General features: G+C 26.4%; 1 protein-coding gene across 2 annotated transcripts; it reads left to right on the top strand.

Annotated features, from left to right (window-relative positions):
• Positions 1-1,136: 1,136 nt before the first annotated feature.
• On the top strand, positions 1,137-16,988 carry LOC145829278 (cytosolic 10-formyltetrahydrofolate dehydrogenase-like). Of its 2 annotated transcripts, none has more exons than XM_082937031.1 (22): positions 1,137-1,195; positions 4,483-4,633; positions 5,569-5,666; positions 5,855-5,991; positions 6,317-6,482; positions 7,392-7,583; positions 7,715-7,849; positions 8,286-8,441; positions 8,541-8,596; positions 9,128-9,218; positions 10,300-10,473; positions 10,663-10,790; positions 11,012-11,131; positions 11,401-11,502; positions 11,904-12,033; positions 12,290-12,447; positions 13,109-13,205; positions 13,344-13,516; positions 15,403-15,494; positions 15,876-15,981; positions 16,235-16,434; positions 16,641-16,988. In XM_082937031.1, the coding sequence occupies exons 1-22, from the start codon at positions 1,181-1,183 to the stop codon at positions 16,700-16,702; spliced, it is 2,739 nt and encodes a 912-aa protein (XP_082793157.1). In that variant the 5' UTR covers positions 1,137-1,180; the 3' UTR covers positions 16,703-16,988. The 2 variants fall into 2 exon arrangements, with proteins under 2 accessions (XP_082793157.1, XP_082793156.1); XM_082937030.1 differs by lacking the exon at positions 1,137-1,195 and adding an exon at positions 3,961-4,097.
• Positions 16,989-24,090: the final 7,102 nt, after the last annotated feature.

Genomic DNA, 24,090 nt, shown 5'->3' with positions numbered 1-24,090 from the left:
TATTATATCCTTTGCTTTTCAAAGAAAAAAAGAGATATATAGTCAGTTCAAAAAGTTTAAAATACAAAGAAATTGAGGAGAAATTTTTAGTAGCTGATTTTCTTAACAGCTAAAAAAAACCTTCAAATTTTCAGGAAATGTTTAGTGCATTAAAAGAAAATATTTTGTTGAAACAAATTAAAATAAATTTAATGTATTATTTTTTTATGACCTAAATACTATTTTTTTAAAAAAGAAAAATTTAAAAACAAATTAAAAAAAGTCTTACACCAAAATTGTTTATTTTCAAGTTGTGGTAAAATTGAAAAAGTTGATTAACAAATTGTTAGAACTTTTAGTTAAAGGCATACTTTTAATAAACAGTCTTTTTTGTCTATTTTTATGATCCTTCCATAACAAACCCATTGACTTCTCTCTCTTTGTACCCTCACATCTCAAAAATGAGTTTCTTAAAATTTTTTTATAGCAAAAAGCAACTGCAAGCTGAGTTAAAGATCTTTATAATAAAACCAACATTTAAAATAGTTTCAACTCTCATATTACTATAAATGATTATAATTTATTGTAAGCTTATTTAAAAAAGATAATTTCATTTACAAAATAATATGATATGTTACATTTATAATGAGGCTATTTAAAAAACAATATCTTTAACAAAGTTATAATGCACCTTTACATTTTGTTATTTAATTTGTAATTTAATTGTTCTTTATAATAGTTTTAAAAATATAAATTTCCAAGTGGAGTTTTCTCTTTTTAACATTTTCTTTGCTTTAAATTGTCTGATTAACATATTTTAAAATTTTACTTGCTGTTTTTTTTATTTGTTTTCAAACTGCTTCTAAATAAATCTTACTTATCCCTTAAAAATAACATTTAATTTTTGCCTATTTAATAAAAGTTTATGATAATACTTCTTTAATTACTTCTAAGTTTATTTTAAATAGCCAATTATTTTTGAATGAAATGTTTTTGAACACATTCAAAACAACCTAAATTTTTTATACATTAATGTTCAAACAACTTCATTAAATACTTATGATATTTATTACTTAATTTTTGATATTATTATACAATGTCATTTGATTTTTTTGCCTATTTTACTATTTTCTCTGTGAGGTTTACATTATATTTTCAGAATATAAATAAGTCTTAAACAAAATATCTGCTCAAAAGTAAAATGGAAAAGAAAAGGGTAAGAAATTAATAGCTGCTTTGATAGTACTTAAAACAGTATAGTCAGTACATAGTATGATAAAAGTGTGATAAATTTTTGAAAATATCTTCTGAATAAGTTGTTGTTTTATTAACTCATTATTGTGCTAGAGTTTAAGGTGACAATTTTTGTAGATTACTAGATTTACAACTAAAAGGTAAAGTGTTTTTCAAGCTTAACAATTATAGTTGTTGTACATCTTGAGTTTATTATAGAATTTTGAAATACATAAAAAAATATTAGACAATTAGAAAACAACATAAGATAATGATTGATAATTTTTTATCTGATTTATGTTGTTATAAGTTTTAAAACTAAGAAAAATGTTCAATAATTTTTATGCATGAACTGAATTGTGCAATTAAACTAAATGTATGCATATATAATTTTGCTATACTAAACTAGTTTGAATAATACTAAATGTTTTTTTATTCACTTACCGTGTTTGTTGTTTTAGTTTAGAAAAAACTTTTTAACTAATATTAATAAAAAAGAGTTTAAAGTATAGAAAAAACTAAATATTTATGTCCTATTTTTGTCAAAAAATTCAAACACATGTAAAAAGTCAAGTGCTTATAGACTTAATTTTAAATAGTAAAACAGTTATTACACAAAATTTGGAAGTGAAATTATTTTTTAAGATTTTTTTTGAAAATAAATATCACAACGTTTTTATAATACTTTAAGACAATTAAAAAAACAATATTTATTTGTTGTTTTGATTTACAAAATGTAGTCTATTGTATATTTTAAATTTAGTTGTTTTAAATATAATGTATTATAAACTGATAACTGTAGATATATTAAAACTTAAATAAAGTCCGAAAATTATACTTTATAGTTAGGTTTATGCAAATAATAATTCTTTTTAATTTGTTTTATAAATATGTTCAATTATTTATATTTGTAGACTCATTGAATAAATGATAAATTATTTTTTTAATCAAATTATTACACTGTAAAAAGTATGTAAGTGAGTATAAAATAAACAATATTATAAATTGAGTAATCATGCATTTTATTTAAAATAAATGTTGTTTAGTTATTAAACAATTATATTAAATAGATCGTTTACTTATAAGTATGTAGCTCTCTTCAAGCTACAGTCAGGTTTGCCACAAAACCTGGAATCTGGAAATCGAGAAAATTTGAAAAAAAAAACACCTAGAAAAACAGGAATTTTAAACAATTTTTACATGTTAAGTATTAAAGGTTTGATTTGACACAAAAATTCTATGATATAGATTTTAAAATTTTGTCATCACCAAAATTTTATTATTAAAAAACACATTTAAAGTAGAAGCTTTACAGTATCTTTTCAATGCTTTTATTCTACTTAACTTACTTTGAACCTTAAGCTTAACTTTAAACTAAAAATGAACCAAAAAATTGTTATTTAAAAACCTTGAAGAAGTGTACAAAAAACCTACAAGAAATTTCTCGAAAACCAGTGGCAACCCTGTACAGTTGATGTTATGCTATATTGTCAATACTCATTGTTAAGTATTGTACATTTTTATATATTAATATTTTTTATTAAGTCAATGGAAGCATCTAAGGTCTACTAAAAAATCAATTAAACGTTGTCTTAGTATATATAAGTGTATAGCAGGGTTTCTCAAACTGGCCAATTGGAGTCCATTATAGATATTTAGAGGGCCATGAGTAGAAAAGGGGCCATGGGGAGCCATGAGGTCATAGTTTGAAACTTACACTAGACATTTTGGAGTTAATGATGAAGACCAAAAAAAGGTCTTAGGCGTTTTTAATGGTAGTTTTGAAATTTACACCAGATATTTTCGAAAAAATGTAAGAAATTTAGCAGGCCACAAGCTATAAAAGGGGGAGCACAAGGCCATAATTTGAAAATTACACTAGATATTCTCGAGTTGATGATAAAAAGCAAAAAGAAATAAAAAAAACTTTGGTGGTTTTAATGGTAGTTTTTACAAAATCTTGAAAGAGGTGGCCATAGCTTTTTTCATTTCTTTAAAGGGGGCCTTTTGAAAAATGTTTTAGCCACCCTGGTTTAAAGCATATGTTATAATTTTTTTAATGTAGGACAAAAATTGACTAAAATAGTTATATATGTTTACATTTAGGGTATAGGGAAGGTAAAAACTTTTTTTTCAAAATATGTCGTTTTAGTTTGCGCCTCCCATAAGGAACCTATTGTTGCCTACGACTTTGACCGGCTATATCACAAAAATTATTTTGAATTTTTTAAATCTGTAAAAAGCATCTTGTAGCTTAGTAAAAACTATATAAAATCAAATTTCAAAAAAAGGTGTTTATCCCCCCCCCCTATGCCCTTAATAGGTTTAACCAAATGAAAAGCGAATATTAAACAATTTGTTTTTAAAAGTAATTTAATTGTATTTAAACTGTAAGTCAAAGGTTTAAAATAAGTAACTCAAAAGCAGTTTACCTAAATCTTACATTTTTCACAAAAAACTTATACCATTTTTGATAAGTGATATATAAGAATAAATTCAGCAATGAATACTAACATTCTTAACTTAAGTATTTTACTTAAAGTATTTATACAGAACTTAAAGTTAACTTTATTGTTATAAAAAATATTTTTATAAATTTAAAAAACATAAAGAATATATCTTAACACCTTACATCTTTTATTTTAACTGATTACTATAAAAGTTTGGACTGTTTAATGTATATAATATGTTGTTTAAGTAATCAAAATAAAACATGTTAAATTTTTAAAAACCTAAATTAGCATAGAAAAAAGTATAATTTTGTATGCAGTGTTTGTAGTAAATAGTTTTGCACTTTTATTTTTTAATGGTGTCTGATTGACCATAAACTTGCTGAAATGAACATGCTCAATAATCTTACCAGGAGATGTTTCTCAATGTCTCAAGTTAGTTTTATTTGAACGAGCTGCATGTTTGCTTTTTTAGTTAAAATATAATGTGCCTAAAAATGCTTAAAACTTTCAATTAGTTTGTAGATTTTGTTTACTAATACCCTTATCCAAAATCTAAAAAGTTTGTTCCAATAAGTCTTTTTTTTTTTGGGAAATTTCTTTTAAAGTTGTTATAAGTTGTTTAGCACTGTTTCTTTAAAAACTTAAAGATTTTAAACAATTCTTAATATATTGATACTAATTATTTAAAACTGTTCTGCAAGTTAGTTTAAACTAGTAATTATTTGTTCAAGCAACAAAATATGTTTTCTTAGTTATTTCAATTAAGTTAGAAAGTTTTAATATTTTGAATAACTATAAGCTCTATTTTTGTCCTTAGCAAAACTGGAGCACCAACCCAAAACTGCGAATAGCAGTCATAGGACAATCAATGTTCGGAGCTGACACTTACAAAACTCTTAAAAGAGACGGTCATGAGGTGGTGGGAGTTTTTACAATACCTGACATTGATGGAAAGGAAGATGTTCTTGGTTAGTTACAACAGATATTTTAACTTAATCCAACTGAGTGATTTAATTTTTAGTTGTCTGAAATTTTTTTGTTTAAGCTAGAATTTAGTTTTGTTATAATTTAAAACAGTTTAATTATATAGTTTTACACTTGTTTTTGTTTAATATTTTAGGGTCTTTTTTCCAATTAAATTATTATTTTCATACTTTTCTTTACAGTATATGCTACAGCTTTTATTTATTTTAATTGTGTTACCTATAAATTTGTTGTTTCTTTATTAACAAAAATAGTTTTTATTTGTTAAAAAGACCAAGTGTCTAAACAATAGTTCTGTTTTATTAAAGTTATCAGGGTTGCCACAGACTCAGGGAAACTCAGGGAACTTTGACCTTTTTTTTTAATTCAGGGAAACCCAGGGAATTTTGGGTTTTTTCTAAAAATTTCAGGGAAGTTTTAAGGTTTTTTAAAAAATCTCAGGGAAAACTTTTTCTAGATCTAGAATGAGATTTAGTTAATCCAGTTTCAATATTTTGTTCAAAAAAGTTAATTTTATTAATTTTCAAGTGATTGTTTAGAAATTTTTTAGCCTTGCAGCTAGTTCTTCAATATGTTTAGAATTAAAATAGAATTTTTTAATAAACAATAAAAATTTTAAGGTTTAAAAAAAACTCAGGGAAACTCAAGGAAGTTTAAGGTTACTCAGGGAAGTTTCTGGTCACTCAGAGAAGATTTTTTCTCTCAAAGAGTGGCAACCCTGAGTTATTAACTTAAAAGTTGTTAACCATGCTTAAGTTTAATATGAGTTAAGTTTTTGTTTTACATTTACTTTAATCTATGTTTTTAGAAAAGGTATTTTATAAACATTTCTAATAATTAAATATTTATCACTCAAAACTTTTTTAGCAGGTTTTCTTGTCAATTTAATGTATTAGTAATGTATTTTTTAAATTTATAGCATCAGCTGCTAAAGAAGATGGAGTACCAGTCTTTAAGTTTAAAAGATGGAGATTAAAAGGCAAATCACTTCCAAAAGTTGTGGAACAGTATAAGGAGGTTACTATTGTTTTAATTACTAAAGGAGGTATAAAAGTTAATACTAAATGAATTAAAACTTTGTTTTTAGTTATTTTTTCTTCTTAACCTAAATAATGTAATAATGTAATGAAGTAAAATGTTTAGTATGAAATAAATTTTGTACTACTACAAATAGTATTTTTTTAATTAACATTATTCTATAACAGGTAGGTGCTGATTTAAATGTCATGCCTTTTTGTTCACAATTTATTCCAATGGATGTAATTGATCATCCAAAACATGGGTCAATCGTTTACCATCCTTCAATACTTCCAATACACAGAGGTGCATCAGCCATTAACTGGTAATTAAGCATTTCTAAAGATTTACTTTTACAAATCTGGTATCAAAAGTATATAAAATTATTAAATGTATTTCTTAATTAAAGTTAAAATTAAAAAAAAAATAGTTTGGAGGATTGTTTTAGTTGAAAAAAGCTATAGCACTTTTTTATAAATGTATTAATCTGTTTATTTTATTTTAGTTTCAGGCATTGTTTTAAATTTTAATAAGATATAGAAAGCTTAAGAATATTTTGTTTCAGTTCATTTTACTTTTTATTATCCGTTTTTAGAAATAAGAACAAAGTACTGTTGTAGCAAATATACTGATTAAATATTTATATTTAGGACTATCATGTCAGGAAGAAAGCATGCTGGATTCACGATCTTCCATGCTGATGACGGGCTTGATACTGGGCCAGTCCTGCTACAAAGAAAAACTCCAATAAAAATGGACGACACTCTGGATGATGTTTACAATAGATTTTTGTATCCCGAAGGTATCAAAGCCATGGTTTGTTATAGTTTTAGCTATATAAAGAGGAATAAATATTATTAGCTTTCTAGCTTTTTTGTTAGCTTATTTAATATAAAGTATAAAAAGACAGTTAACTGTTTTTTGATTTAATATTTGTTGACGAAAGGTAAAATTACAGTTGTATTTTATGGGAATAAAAGCTTTTTTTTTTAACTTTTGTAAGAAAAATATTTTTGTAACAAAAACATCAAGTATAGATCATTTTATATTACAGTGAACAATGATGGCCTGTTGTTTTACTAACTAACGTTAAAACTATGTTAAGCAAACCTTAAAATAAAATCCCTCATTACTATATTGCTACATCCTAAAAAGCAAACAATATTACAACTCTATAGTTTAATGTAAACTGTTATTTAAAACTAAAAATATTAAAAGGTAGACGTATTATGCCTAAGCATATTGCCTATGTTTTAGTATTTAATAAAAAAGTACGGCACTAAAACTATATTTGTAAAAGTTGTATACAATTTAATTAATTAAAGTATGTTAATATATATGAAAAAATAAGCTATTTGAAGTAATTCACTACTTTATTGCTAAAAACTTCGAAAACAATTTATTGTTCTTTTTTTGGGTCAATCGTTTACCATATATAAATAGTGTGTTAGTATAAATTAGCTTATTATTTTTACTTAAAATGATTGAATAACCTTTTAAGCCTAATTATCCTCAGTTTTCAAAAATACATTTTTTTAGAACTATCTTTAACTCAGAATCAAAACCTTTACGAGCTTATGACATTTACATTTTATTTCACAGTAACTTGACATAAAATCAATTCAAAGTACTAGTTTTGCAAGCTGCAATGCTACCATTTAACTCTAGTTTATTCTGAAACTAAACTTAATTAAAATAGTTGAACTTACAAACAAACTTGTTCAGGGGGAAGCAGTCCACCTGGTTGCAGCCGGAAAAGCGCCGAAGATCGAGCAGAACCACGACGAGGCCACGTACGAGCACATCATGAGCAAGGACAAGGCCAAGATCGATTTCAACCAGACCGGTTGGCAGCTGCACAACTTCATCAGAGGAAACGACAAGGTGCCTGGTGCTTGGTGCAATATTAACAACGAGGTACGTCTGATTGTTTCATAGTACTGCGGTATTAATGTTCTAAAGAATATCAGACCATCCTATTTCATACAAATTTCATACTTCGTGTAAAGTTTGATTTTAATAAAGTTTATGACCTTTTTTTTCTATAGCAAGTAACTCTGTATGGATCAAGCTTTTACCGAAACAAACTTCCCGAAGGAGAATCAGTTGAAATAGAAGGGCTATCTGCAAGGGCTGTAGTTCACAAAGGCGGCCTTTGCATTGAAGGAACGGACGGAAATACAGTAAGCTTTTCAGTTTAAAAACTATCTCAAAGTTTTAAAATATTTGTGTATTTTAAGTCCTAAAATTGGAATTTTATACGTTATAAGTTTAACCTAAATAACATGTTAACGACTTTATCAATTTTAGTTTAATATTAGTTTCATATAATACTTAAATAATATTGTAAGCTTTTCAATTTAAAAATATCTTAAATATTGAAGTAATTTTTGAAATTCCAAAAATTTGATTTTTCTTTTATATGATGAGTTAAGTCTTTATGACATTTCTACGACTTATTATTTTTTATTTGAGGTAAAATTACTGTAAGTAAGTTTACTGCAGAATTTAGTAAGACTTAAAAGTTATCAAAGTAATAATAAGAGTAACAGTCAATGGTAATATTTTGTATACTATTTTTTCTTCCTTTAATATGTTTATAATCTATATTTCTTGCAGGTAAATGTAATGAACCTTCAAATGTCTGACGGTAGAATGATAGCTGCTAAAGACTTGCTAAACCCATCATCAAGCGAAGCTTTAGTGCTCACACCTGAAGAACTAGACATGGAAAAACAACTGAACAATGTTTGGAAAGGAATCGTTAATAAAGATGTATGTCTAATTTTAGTTCCCTTTTTAATTTCAACAACCCTCTTTAGAAACTAATAATTTAAATTCGTGTTTTTACCTAACAAATTTATCAATTTTTAGATTGATGATTCAACCGACTTCTTTAAGTCAGGTGCCGGTAGTATGGATGTAGTAAGGTGAAGTTTTTAACTTCAATGTATAAATTTAGTTGTGCTATAATTTACTACATGTTTTAAAAATATTTTTAAACTTTAATGTTTTAGTTACTTATTTTTTATAATTTCTAAAGCGTTTTATATAACAACTTGAAGTAGAACTACTCAGTAAAACAAAAAAATTTAAGTATATTTTGAAAATTATTTTTTTTACCTTAAAAAGTTAGTTGAAGTTACTGAAAATATTTCTTTAAACTTTATACACCTAAGAATTTTGTACATAGTAGTATTAGTTTTAGTTTCAAGTTATCATACATTATTTTTCCAATGCCTCTTCTTAATTAAAAAACTATTTATAATGTTATTATTAAATTTATAAAAAGTACAATAGGACCTTAAAAAAGTCTTAAATTTTATTATTTCTTTTAACTTGATACAAAATTAAAATTAAAGTTTATACTGTTTTCAGTTCTTATTACAATTATAATAGTCTGTAAATAGTTTAACAAATTGATGTTTTTTTTGTATTTAACCCAAATGAATAACTAACAGGTTAGTTGAAGAGATCAAGCAAACAATTAAAGTTATAATAAAAACTGACGATGTCTACATGAATACAACTTTTGGTGATCTTATGCAACATGTAAGCTTCTTTTTAATATTTAAATTCCAATTATTTAGTTAGATTATTCATAACTGATTTTTAAAACCATATACGTTGGTTATACATTGCATTATATACTACTAATCACAAAAAGTACTGGTAAATTTCCGCTTAGCTTTACGACATTTGTGAAAAAACATCCAACAGTGATTAGGCAAATTGTTGCGAAACAAACCTAACCGGCTGTTGTTTGATAGTTGTCTGCATACTTGTTGACTGCTAAAAAAACTTGGCATGTGAATTCATATTTGTTTGTTTTATAACTGGTTACTATTGAATAAAAAAAGGTGTTGGTATAGGTTTGTCTTTTTATTGGTTTTGAATTTAATTTGGTTGGCGCTAAGTAAATAAAACTGCTAGTAAAATTTTATCAACAGCTATTTTGCAAAAATGGTTTCTATATTATAAATTAAATGATTTATAACATAATTGTAATACTATTGGCTAGAAAAAGTATTTATGATATATAAGATTGATAAAATAACTACTTTTCACCTATTATAAAATTAAAGTGTTTTACCATGTTTTTTCTATAAATCTAATGACAATAGCACTAGCTTTGTTTCACTAAAATAAAAATATTATTGCTATTTGATCCACATTTTTTAGATTTAATGGTTAACAGAAGTTGATTGTAAAATAAAAACCAATAATTTTTATATCTTTTCATAAATACTTTTAAATAGTAAAGTAAAGATTTTGTCTACTAAAGTATTTTTGTTAAGTTGTTCCTAAATTACAATTTGACCATGTTTTTCTAGTTACGCTTCATAATTTAAGTTTTTATTTACTATTTAACATTATAAAAACCTTCTTATTTGAACCTTTTAATTTACGTAAGTGAACAAGTTTAATATAAGCTATACAACTAATATAAATTTATATTAGTTTTATACTATTTATTAAGCTTTAAATTACCTTGGTAAACTTGTACATCTTATAGTTTGAACTCATAGTCTTACAGTTTAAAAAATATAAAACAAGCACATATTCCTTAATTATTTTGAAGCTGTAGTAAACTTTTTCATACCACCACAAGTACTTATAAAAAAAATTATAGATAATCAAAGTGCACAGAGGTCTCATAAAGGAAGAAGAATTAGAAGTCGATTATTGCGAGAAAGAAGTATTAGGAATGCCGTTGAAAATGCCTACTCAATTGTTTATTAACAACAAATTTGTTGATAGTTTCGACGGAAACGCTTATGACACCATTAATCCTGCTGATGAAAGCGTAAGTTTGTTTTTTATTAACTTGTTGAAATCTACCAAGATAGTTTAATTTTTAAACAACGATGTACTTAAAAAACTAATTCATTATAAAGTGTTTAACGTGCGTTACGTCTGATTTTTTATTTAGTTTTACCTGTAAGTAGCGACTTTTCAACTTGATATTCAATTGAAACAAAACACCTCGCTTCAGGTAATTTGCAAAGTTTCAAAAGCAACACTTCACGATGTCGATGAGGCTGTAATGGCTGCCAAAGAAGCTTTCGAAGAAGGTCCTTGGGGAAGTATGAATGCGAGAGATAGAGGAGAGATTATGTATAAGTTAGTAAAACGATTAAAAGTTATTGCTTTAATTACATATTTTAAATTATTTAATGATATAAAAGTTTTTAAATGTACTTCGGAAGATAATCACCATAAGTATCACAAATTATTTAAGTCACGCAAAATTTATTTTACTTAAACAAAAATATTTTCTTATATTTTATTAACCGTATTATTAATCAATGTATTTACATTAATTTAATCATGCATTGCCTCAGGATAGCTGATCTAATGGAACAACATCAAGAAGAACTGGCAGCAATTGAGTCTATTGACAGTGGTGCTGTTTACACACTTGCTTTGAAAACTCACGTTGGTATGAGCATTCAAACTTTTAGGTAACTTTTTTCGTGTATATCTTTTTTTAAAGCTTAGAGCTACCTAATACTAAACAAAAAAATCTAGTTTATTTAAGCTGTATTGAATTTTTTTAATAAAATTAAAACTTTGTCTAAACCAATGTGTTTATGTAAATAGTACTGCTTTTTAATTATAGTGGATTTTAATACAACGTTTTTACCCTAAATTACCAAATTATTAAAAGAATATTATGCTAATGTGTTTTAATTTTATTTTTATGACGCTAACGATAAGATTAAAACAACAGATACTTTGCTGGATGGTGTGACAAAATACACGGAAAGACGATTCCTATAAACAATGCCACTCCTAACTTCAATCTCACATTCACCAAAAAAGAACCAATTGGGTATATTTTATTTTTTGAAGCACTCAATTGTGAATTTTTATTACAAGAATGTAAATTGATTAAATTTTAGTCCATTTTAGTACTACATAATTTATTCGGTTATTGACTTTTAGTTTTTCCTATTGAAATGACACTGAACTGTTTATAATGTCAATAAATGACTTGGCTATTTTAAAACAAACAAAGCTTAGCAAACAAACTTAAAAGTTTTTTATGTTTTCATTCTATTTTTGTCCTTGAGTATTTGACTATTTTTGTCCAACTTTTGATAGACTTTCAAATTTTTACAAAAACTCAAAACGCATCATTACAGTTTTATCATAGAAATTAATAATTATAATAAGATATTCTATAAAAAATTTAAACAAACTTTTAATTAAAAAATTCACAATAAAAACCAGGGTTTGTGCAATCGTGATTCCATGGAACTACCCTCTGATGATGTTGGCGTGGAAGATGGCTTCATGTCTAGCTGCCGGCAACACTGTAGTTCTCAAACCTGCTCAAGTCACTCCCTTGACCGCCTTAAAGGTGTTATTTTGTTTCTTAAATATAAGAGGAGTTACCAACTCTTGATAAACTTTTAACAAAGTTTAAGTCTTTAAAAAACTTTTAGTTAACTGATTTTATGGAAACTATAAAAAATATTAATAAATTTATCAAGGTATTATGATGTTGGCAGTATTCTAGTTAAACTAAAACAGCTAAGGATTATGATTAAACTGTAAACTTATATAAACACCACAAAAAAGTATGTTTTCTTCAATGAATATCTTTTGTTTAACAGTTTGCAGAGCTCGCTGTAAAAGCTGGAGTTCCTAAAGGTGTCATCAACATCCTTCCAGGGTCAGGATCTTTGATTGGTCAAGCAATGTCTGAACATCCTGACATAAGAAAGCTTGGATTTACTGGGAGCACACCGATCGGAAAAACTATAATGAAGAGGTATTATGGTTCATGTTAAAAAGTTTACAAAAATAGTAACTATATAATTAAAATATGAAAAATCACACTTTGTTTGAACCGTAGTATGGAGATAAAGACTTCTTATCTTTTATATTCAAAAATGATATTGTTTTATTTATACTAACTGTGTATGCTGTTCAAAACTTAAACTAACTTATTACTTTTACAATATTTTTGATTATTGTGACTGCTTGGATGTTGTGTTTTTTATGAGTTTCATTGTAGACAGTACCATAAGTTACTCCGTTTGGGTTTCATAAAGTGTGCACCTGTTTACAGGAGCATGCATACAATTTATTTTGCTGTGCACAGAACTTTAAAAGAGAATAAGTGTTTAAAATATCTTGAAATTTAATATTCTAGTATATATGAAGTTGTTTTCAAACGTCAATTTTTAATAGTTGTTAAAAAGTTTTAATATCAAAAACAAATAGGCTAGGTAAAAATTATTAAGATTAATTTTAGTATATTATTATACTACTAAAATATCTAGTGTGCAAATAATTCTTTAGTTTAAGTTTTACTGCACACAGCTTTAGAAAAGATTAAGAAAAGCTGTATTAAAAAAGCTGATTACAATATTATTTCTAACTATAAATTTACTAAGAACTATAAAACTAAAACTTGATATTTTATGCAGTTGTGCTTCAAACCTAAAGAAGACTTCCCTAGAGTTAGGAGGAAAGTCACCACTTATTATATTTAAGGATTGTGATATGGAGAAAGCCGTTAGATTTGTAAGTTTAATTATTAATAAAAAATCATTATACTAGTTCCGTAAAATTTCCTTACCAATTTTCCTTATCATAGCTTGTTTTTCAAAATTAGCAATGTGCTATATACTTCTTTATACTAATTTTTTTGTTTTTGTACAGGGAATGTCATCTGTATTTTTCAACAAAGGAGAAAATTGCATTGCTGCCGGCAGACTTTTTGTTGAGAACTCAATTCATGACGAATTTGTTGGCAGAATAATCGAAGAGATCAAAAAAATGAAAATAGGAAACCCGCTTGACGCCAGCACTGATCATGGACCACAAAATCATAAGTTGGTTTTAAAAATTAATTAAGACATATGAGTTTGTTAACCAACTACACAATTATATCAACTAAAAGTTTAAAATTATAGTCACTGTTTAAATTTTATCAAATTTTTTTTTTTTTTTGGTACTACAGTCCTGCTTATTCTATGGAAAGATTTTTATCTAACAATTAAGAAAAGTAGCAAAAATTAGTAGTGTATTAATGTTGAACTATTTTGTTAAAAGCTTTTTTTCATTATTAAATAAATTATTTATCAAAGCAAGATGTCGGTGAAAGCCACGGTAAAAGTTTTTGAAGCTTGCATATTAAACTATATCTTGATTTGAAACTGTTTTACATAGTGTGCTTTCAGCTATGCAAAAATGAATATTTTCGGATGTTATAGAAATTCTTAAAGTTCTATTGTATTTTTTTATACTGCTTATTAGATGGAAGCCTCTTGTGCATCGTTCTCGCATCGTTTATTCAAATGTTAGTATTTGCCATTATGTTCGTTACATGCTGAGCTCAAGGATATTTCAGGCCACTTTTGGCAACTATGGTACTTTCTGTCTCGTAACTCAGATAGTTGAAATTTTAAATTCAATTTAAAAGTTACAAAGTGTTAGCTACTATTGTCAGAAAAAAAATTATTTGGTAAAAGTTGTTTTTTTTTAATTTTTTTTTTTCAATTATGATTCAGTTACTTTTTCAATACTTTTTTTTATTAATGTTTAGGGACTTGACCGATCTTATAAAGTATCTCAAAACAACAATTAAAAAGGACTGTGTTGTTCTTAAGTTTTTAGAATAAATCAAAGTTTTGCTTATTGAAATAATTTTGAACTATGTATAACAAGTTTATTTTATATACTATATTATTAGTAAACTTATAAGCAACAATATTAACGTGTAGCTGAAACATTCTTCTGTTGATAAATATATTACTGCAACTAGAAAAAACGAATTATGTATTGTAATATTTTAAGCATAGGTATTAAGTATATAGTCATCTATAAATGTTTTTGACACAAAATAAAATGTAAGTTACAATTAAGTATTGATAATTTCTATATCAATAAATTTTAATGAGTCATTTGAGAAAAGTGCTATAAAGTTATAAGTGTTGATAAAGTGTATAAAAATGTGTAAGGTTTTCCTTAAACTGTATTAAAGTTAAACTATATGCATTGGAAAGCGGAATAATGATTATAATGTAGCGAATACTATGAATAAATATCATTTTGTACTTAAGCTTAAAAGAACTCACCAATATTGACGATTGCAGCATTTAGGTTGTATATAGTTTGTTTGCTCACTGACTGGCAAGCCTACCTAGAAAGTAAACAGAACGTTGTTTATTATGTAGCACTTAAGTAAAACATATTTAAAGAGCAGTAAAAAAAATTTATGAAGGTCATTCTGTGTTCCAATATTTTATTAACTTTGTAAATGCAATGAAAAATAGTACTAATAACTTGTGCTGCTTTTCTTTTTATTATAACAAAATTGTATATAAAACTATATAAAACATACAACATATTGAAAAAAAAAATCCAGAGAGATTTATTTTTTAGTTATAAAAAAACAATTTGTTAAACATAGTTTTAGTTACACTGCTTAGAAAAATTATTCATGCTTAAAACTAGTTTGTTACTTTTAAAAAGTTAAAGAATTTTATTGTAAATATACATCATAAGTTAAATGCTATGGGTTTTTTTTCCAAAAAAACAGCTTCTTCCTTTTGATTGCTTTTTAAATAAATCAAAAAATTTTATTCAAGTAAAGTTGCGGACTAATTTAATATTAACTAAATTTTACTTTATTTTTTCTTGTTTTTCAAATATTTTCATGTTTAGTGGTAGAAAAATTACTTTACTTGGAATCTAACTAGTACTTACAAAACAACAGAGCCCATCTTATGAAGTTAGTAGAATATGTTGAAACTGCAGTAAATGAGGGTGCAACTTTGGTCCACGGAGGAAAAAGATGTGACATGCCAGGTATTGTAGTAGTTTTTTTTAACTTTAATCATACTTTAACTTTTAAATGCTGTCATTAAACAAATTTTAATATCATTTAATAATTTTAAACTTCCTGTAGATAGGATTTAGTACATAACTTGTGATAGTTTTATAACATTTAAGTTTCTCAAATCGTCATTTTCGTATGTCAATCGTATTTTGTGATTTTTTTCCTTTATCTTAATTATTTACTAAAAAATATAATACATCAGAAAAATCAACAAAGCTTTTATTTTAAACTCATTACTATTGATCTAAGTTCTTTTAAATGCGTCGTCAGCAAGCAAGTAAAATAAGAACTCTTAATTTTTTATTTATAGTGAGTACAAAACTAGCAATTTGTAAAGTATATACAATCAGGTTTGTACATGGAGCCAACGGTGATCACAGATGTGTACGACAACATGTGGGTGGCTCACGAGGAATCATTCGGACCAATCATGGTCATATCCAGATTCGAAGATGGGTTGGTAGAAATATTTTACATAGCTCATTTAGTTTCAAAATTAAAGAAAGTATGAAACTTTTGCACATGTACTCTTTTATAACCCTTACAGCTTTATACTTTTTGTTTTCTAAATTACTTATTTACTAAAATAAGATACCTTTAAATTAGTTTTGCAATTTGTATAGTTACAGAAAAAAAGTATTTAATGTATAAGTTCTTTATTTAATACTGTTTCGTTTAAATGTTTTTTTTTATCAATGAAATTGTTCAGCGACATCGACGGAGTTTTGAAATCAGCAAACGGCGTCGAATACGGATTGGCGTCTGGAGTTTTCACTGAAGATGTCAACAAGGCGATGTACGTGTCGAAGAACCTCGATGCGGGAACTGTTTTCGTCAATGTTTACAACAAGACTGATGTGGCCGCGCCATTCGGAGGATTTAAGCAATCCGGATTTGGAAAAGATCTCGGTAATAAAAGTTTTGATAAGAAAAATTATTATCAGATTGCGATTTATTTTAAAACTTAAAACTAGTTTTAAAATTGACTTTTGTTCTATGAAATACAATAATTTCGAAAACTAATTTTATGAAACAAAAAAATGTATGCTTGTTTACGAGGTACGAGATTAGACTTTGAAATAGTTTATAATTAATTACGACTATTACTTTTGCAGGTGAAGAAGCTTTGAATGAATATTTGAAAACCAAAACTGTTACTGTTGAGTACGGTATTTAAAAAGCTGTGGCTTGAATCAAAATAATCTTCAATCATTTTCAATCTTCTGTAATTTTTTACTAATTTACTCTTTCTTTATTGTTTTATTTTTACTAGATATATATATGCTTTGACTTTTTAATCAACTTCAAGTGTAAATAGTTTTAATTAACCCATAATATCCTTTCTATCATATTTTTATGAATAATCAGTATTTATTTTTTGAATTTTTTTGTTCTTTAATGTTTGTAACTTTTAGTTATACTAGTGATACAAGTCAATTTAAAGGTGAATAAAATTGATACATATGAAAGTAGTAGTTTTTTTTTATTATTTTGAGTTATCATTTTAATTTCTAAAGACTACTTGAAACAGTTATATCCTAATTTTCTTAGGCTAACTTGTATAAATGTGATTCGATGAACATTTTTTTTGCAGTTACTAATTCAAGTCCGAACAATTTAATAATTATAGATATTTTTTATTGAAGTTGTTTTAACAATAAATTTTTAAAGAGCTTCACAATTAAGGAGCCTTTATACAATTATGACAAAAGTTAAATTGTAAAAAAGTTTATTACTTAACAATTGTTTCACGCTAGTGCGATGATCACAAATAAAAGTAAACAAACTAATAAGTTGCAACGGACAAACATTTTATATAGTTTAGATAAGTAATTAGTTGATTAGGTGATTGGTTAACTAATTCAATTTTAGTAATATTCAGCAAGATAAATTATAATTAACGTAAATACAATTATAACAAAAATCAAACGACAAAACAAAACTATATAATGAAAACAAAGGTAGATTAAACTTAAATCTAGCAAATTAAGACTTTAAATAAAATTTTGTAAAATGTCTACATTTTCCCACCAGTTCTGATCTCAAGTTTAAAAGTTTGTTTTTATCTGCAAATGCGATTTTGAGTCTTTCCAAGTTACATAGGGTACAAATTTTACTGGGCTTATTTTGGTTACTGCGATGAATAGTTTCCCATTTTATCATTTTTCTCCAATCAGGGTTGCAATTTTTTATTTTGTGAATAAATCTACTTAATCTTGTGCTTTCTTTCTTCTTTCCATTATTAAAGGATTGTATATGTTCGTAAAATCTACTTTTGAATTGTCTCCCAGTTGAACCAATGTAAATATGTTCTTTTTTGTTATACATGACTGTTGCTTTATAAATGACTCCTTTAGTATAACATTCACCTTTAACTGGACAATTATTTTTTGATCTACAATTGCATAATTTGCGGTTTTCTTCAGTTGTATCATTTGAGTTTTGAAGTAATTTCTGGTTGTGATTGGACAATTCTTTTTCCAAATTGGACATGCAAGAATATGAAATCTTAATTGTATTTCTATTAAATATAGAACCATAAAAGCCTGATTTAGGAAAATGTCCGGATACTAATTTTAGGAATTCTTTCCCAATATTCGTCTTTATAGAATTACTGAAAGGAGGATTGAAGTAAAAAACTTTCTTTTTCCTTAATTTTCTTCTACTTTTTCCAATAGGATCACTGTGAACATATGATAGTTTTGTTTTAAAGCCACTATTTTCTAAGGTTTTTTCATACGGATCTTTTATCTTGTCAAATATGTCTTTAGTTTTGGATAGTGAGGATAACCTTTTTTGTATCATTGATGGAATTTCTTTTTTTATTGGGCATGGGTGATTTGAATTAAAGTTCATATAAATATTCTTAGCATTTTCTTTTCTAAATGGAAGGTACTCGTCTTTCTCCAGGTCCATAGTTATGTCCAAAAAATCCACCCTCTGTGTGCTGAGTTCGATTGTCACTTTTAAGTTATGTAGCTGAAATACTTTCGTTAGGGATTTTCTCAGTTGTTCAATAAATCTTGGTGATCGTTTTTTCACTATAAGTAAACCGTCATCTCGATTAAGGCCGCAATTGGATATTTCGATCTTCTTATCATTAATAATCTCATTTAGGATAAATAATCCAACCAGTTCACAAACCTCTGCTCCATGAAAGCTTCACATTGGGATATCAAAAAGATCATGAGCAGAATTCTTTTTGATCCAGCATTCATTATTGAAAAATAGGATAGTTTTACATGAGTGAAAAATAATTTCAACTTGATCTTTACTAATATCAATATATTTTCTTGCGAATTGAATAGACTTTGTTAAGAGTTCTTTGGAAATGCTAGGATAAAAATCTACGACATCAAATTTCATGAAAGCGTATAGTTAATAATCTCTAAGAATAAAATAAAAGGTAAGATCCACAAAATAAATAATTCAAATGCCTTTATTACACTAAAGGATCATAAAGAAAACTTTCCATACAAAAAATCATGTAGATTAATAAATACATGTAAGTCCAGTTTAGGAATAATCAGTAAAAAAATACTGGATAATATTCTGCCTGTGATTAGATCTAAAACAGGGCTGCTACAGTGGAAAAATTCACTTGAAGTTCTTGAATGGTTTAATAATATCAAAAATAAGAAACTATACGCTTTCATGAAATTTGATGTCGTAGATTTTTATCCTAGCATTTCCAAAGAACTCTTAACAAAGTCTATTCAATTCGCAAGAAAATATATTGATATTAGTAAAGATCAAGTTGAAATTATTTTTCACTCATGTAAAACTATCCTATTTTTCAATAATGAATGCTGGATCAAAAAGAATTCTGCTCATGATCTTTTTGATATCCCAATGTGAAGCTTTCATGGAGCAGAGGTTTGTGAACTGGTTGGATTATTTATCCTAAATGAGATTATTAATGATAAGAAGATCGAAATATCCAATTGCGGCCTTAATCGAGATGACGGTTTACTTATAGTGAAAAAACGATCACCAAGATCTATTTAACAACTGATAAAATCCCTAACGAAAGTATTTCAGCTACATAACTTAAAAGTGACAATCGAACTCAGCACACAGAGGGTGGATTTTTTGGACATAACTATGGACCTGGAGAAAGACGAGTACCTTCCATTTAGAAAAGAAAATGCTAAGAATATTTATATGAACTTTAATTCAAATCACCCATGCCCAATAAAAAAAGAAATTCCATCAATGATACAAAAAAGGTTATCCTCACTATCCAAAACTAAAGACATATTTGACAAGATAAAAGATCCGTATGAAAAAACCTTAGAAAATAGTGGCTTTAAAACAAAACTATCATATGTTCACAGTGATCCTATTGGAAAAAGTAGAAGAAAATTAAGGAAAAAGAAAGTTTTTTACTTCAATCCTCCTTTCAGTAATTCTATAAAGACGAATATTGGGAAAGAATTCCTAAAATTAGTATCCGGACATTTTCCTAAATCAGGCTTTTATGGTTCTATATTTAATAGAAATACAATTAAGATTTCATATTCTTGCATGTCCAATTTGGAAAAAAAATTGTCCAATCACAACCAGAAATTACTTCAAAACTCAAATGATACAACTGAAGAAAACCGCAAATTATGCAATTGTAGATCAAAAAATAATTGTCCAGTTAAAGGTGAATGTTATACTAAAGGAGTCATTTATAAAGCAACAGTCATGTATAACAAAAAAGAACATATTTACATTGGTTCAACTGGGAGACAATTCAAAAGTAGATTTTACGAACATATACAATCCTTTAATAATGGAAAGAAGAAAGAAAGCACAAGATTAAGTAGATTTATTCACAAAATAAAAAATTGCAACCCTGATTGGAGAAAAATGATAAAATGGGAAACTATTCATCGCAGTAACCAAAATAAGCCCAGTAAAATTTGTACCCTATGTAACTTGGAAAGACTCAAAATCGCATTTGCAGATAAAAACAAACTTTTAAACTTGAGATCAGAACTGGTGGGAAAATGTAGACATTTTACAAAATTTTATTTAAAGTCTTAATTTGCTAGATTTAAGTTTAATCTACCTTTGTTTTCATTATATAGTTTTGTTTTGTCGTTTGATTTTTGTTATAATTGTATTTACGTTAATTATAATTTATCTTGCTGAATATTACTAAAATTCAATTAGTTAACCAATCACCTAATCAACTAATTACTTATCTAAACTATATAAAATGTTTGTCCGTTGCAACTTATTAGTTTTTTTACTTTTATTTGTGATCATCGCACTAGCGTGAAACAATTGTTAAGCAATAAACTTTTTTACAATTTAACTTTTGTCATAATTGTATAGATATTTTTTATACTTAAAAGTAAATTTTTAGTTTAACATTTGTTTTAACTACCTAAATACTTTCAAATATATTCAAACTTAACTTTTTTTTTAACTATTCCAAATTTAAATCTATCTAAACGTTATTTTTTAAAGTCAGCAAAATTACATAGCCATTTTTAAATAAAGATTAGATGTATTTAACCGAAACTAATTTAGACTTTTATTAGCATAATATCTATAAATGCTAATAAATTTAGTAAGCATTAGTGTAAACTTACCTGATTTATAAAATATTTCTAAACACATGTGAACTTATTATACACTTAATACCTAAGCCGTTTAACTACATTTATGATAAACTGTGTGCCACTTGAACAACGAAGTTCTTAACATGATTGTAACAGTTTATTAATAACAATATTTTAGATATATTATTTATGAATTTAGTAAATAGACCAGGGTTTCCTAAAATGAGAAATAATTCCCTTTACCAGCATCTTTTGCTTTCAGGGGGCAATAAATTAAATAGGTAATAAACTACAAAACAGGCAATTTCTATTAAAATTGTGCCTTTGTTTTTCAAACTTTTACCAAGGGAGTGAATATGAAAACGATTTTAGGAAACTCTTCTCAAGGCGCTTACTTTTAACTAAACAGCATGTTAAACGAAAATAGTCTAATTGAATAAAATTTTATTAAGATAAAAAGTAATGAATTACTTCGTAATCTTTTAAGAAAATTTATTTTCAAAAAAAAAGAACCATTAATTTTTATTTAGTATAAAGTTTTCAAAATTTTTAGTGAAGTTTTAAATAGCTAACTTTCGAAACTTTTTTTTGGACATAACTCAAGAAGAAAATAATATTAGTTTTTTTCATAATCTGTTAAAAATATCTTAACTAGTGAACAAAAAAATATCTGTTCATAAAATGCTTTTAGAAGTATACAATAGATTCAATTTCCTTTTTTAAATTCTTTTCTGCTTCAAGAGTAAAATTAGGTTAATTTAGTTTGTCTAAAATATAAAAAGCAAATATGAGTTTTAAAGTATAAATAATTTTTTTCTAATAAGGTATGACACAAATAAGTTCTGGGCACGTTTAATAATCAGATATGATGTTGAAACAGATTAAAAAAACAATCAATTCAAGTGGGTGAAACTCAGTTACTGTCTGAATTTTGCAATAATATTTCCTAAAGTTTAAATAATAATAAAAAACTAGGTTTCACATATACTTGAATATCGTGTCAATAGCGTTAAAAATTAAAATTCTTTATTTCTGAAATGGAATAATAGAAAAACTACTATAGCTTAACAAGTTAAACCGCTTTCATTGATTTTTTGGGTAAAGTTTTCAGTAGTGATTTTTTGTTATTGTTATCTTTAAAATAGTATACTAACATTTCCCACCCGCGCTCAATTCCCAACCGCACGATTACCACCTGATAAATTCCCACTTGAACCATTTCCAACCCAAATAGAATCCCACCCGAATCATTTCTTCCCGATCAAATCCCACTAGATCGATTTCCACCTTAATAAAATCCCATCCGATCAGTTTTCACCCGGTTAATTCGCAGCCGTATCAATTCCCACCCAATTTGTTCGTCACTTTCATAATGATCTTTTTTTTCACGGCGTCATTTTTATACGGGTTTTATTTTTGCACGAAGCATCACTTTTGAACGAGTATCCACTTTTGCATAACATTATTTTTATACAATTCGTCAATTTTGCACAGTTTGAAACTTTTTCAATGTATAAGTATATTTAAAATAAATTAAACTAAGTTGAATTTAAGTTTCAAAAACCTTAAAAAAATCAAACAAATCTAAAATTAATTTTAATTTCTACTGTACAAAACCTTAATATACTTAGTATAAATTATACTATTTAGACTCGAACTAAAACTATACTTGAAAAAATATTTGTTGATAACTAAAATGTTTTTTAAGTAAAATTAAAAAAAAAAATTTAACTTAAAATCTTTGCTTGCCTAATTTCAACTTAAAGATGACTTTGACTTGGTTTAAAGTCAAAAAAACAACATAGAATACATAGATGCACAAAAACACGCACGAACCATGGTTTTTGACAATGGTGTTAAATTATATTCTTTTATGTTTAACTGTACAAATGCCAAGAGTCTTTAAAAAACTTTTCTATTTTAATACATTTTTGCTTAAGTTAAACAAAAGTTTGATAGTTTTACTTATTTTTTATCTAGCTTAACAGTTTACTAGCATGTAACTTCATCGAAAAATAGGCTAATTGACTGACGGATAAAGCAATACTCAATTTTATACCCTTTTTAAACCATACTATTTATGAAATATATTCCATCTAACTCATTGAAAAAAACTGTAGTTCAATTGATCACTTATCCTATATAAGAATATCAGATAACTTAAAGTTTTGATCAAGTAATCTAAGACTACCCTACTAATATCAATGAATGTAATTTTTTGCTAGGAAGAGAAAGTCCTATTTGAATTACGTAATACCAAAAAATCACTTTGTACAAAAACAATTGAAAATTTTTTTATGCAACTTGATTACCAGCTATTGTTATAACTGCCGTGACATTTTAACTTTAAGAATATTAGCCTTAGAAAACATCGGCGTAAGTTTAAATAGAACCTAAGCATGGACTTGCATAAACCGTGAGATAAGCTTAAGTAAAGCATAAAAGTTTGATCATACTACTTCGACCATATACAATTTCAGAAAAAAATATAATGTATAAGTTCTTTACTTATTAAAGTTTTAGTTAAATGTTTTTTTTACCAATAAAATTGTTCAGCGATATCGACGGAGTTTTGAAATCAGCAAACGGCTAGTAACGTCCTAGTATGATCATACCAGCAAACGGTATATTTATGGTGAAACATTATCAACTGTTTGTAAGTTAAAGATTGCTGATTTTTCGGTTGCAACTGACTGGCAAGTTTCTACCGAAAGCTTTTGGTCAGGTGATCTAAAGTTTATCACAACTTAAGCTAAAGCATAATAAGTAATTTTTAGTTCGGGTTTTACTTATTTGATTAAAAAATATAACTAAACTTGTAAATCTAAAATAACAGTGCTTTTCTGTTTAGGCAAATAAATAGTTTTTATCATTTATTTGTTTATTCATTTTTTATCATTTTTTCAGTTGGTCAGTTGCAGAAAAAAAAAAAAACAGATAGAAAAATGTGCGACTAATTATATTCTTTATTAATCTGTTTTAAGAGTTTGATTTTGAAAGTAGAGTT

The sequence above is a fragment of the Thalia democratica genome, chromosome 2 (genome assembly GCF_965202585.1).
Source record: "Thalia democratica chromosome 2, ktThaDemo2.hap1.1, whole genome shotgun sequence".
Taxonomy (NCBI): domain Eukaryota; kingdom Metazoa; phylum Chordata; class Thaliacea; order Salpida; family Salpidae; genus Thalia; species Thalia democratica.
This window is presented reverse-complemented; position numbering and strand designations above follow the sequence as displayed.

Excerpts from the sequence above, each read along its gene's own strand:
- LOC145829278 (XM_082937030.1), top strand. The coding sequence starts at position 4,050 with ATGAACATGCTCAATAATCTTACCAGGAGATGTTTCTCAATGTCTCAA. Across the intron at positions 5,667-5,854 it reads TTGTGGAACAGTATAAGGAG|GTAGGTGCTGATTTAAATGT; the intron begins GTTACTATTGTT and ends ATTCTATAACAG. Across the intron at positions 10,474-10,662 it reads TTAATCCTGCTGATGAAAGC|GTAATTTGCAAAGTTTCAAA; the intron begins GTAAGTTTGTTT and ends ACCTCGCTTCAG.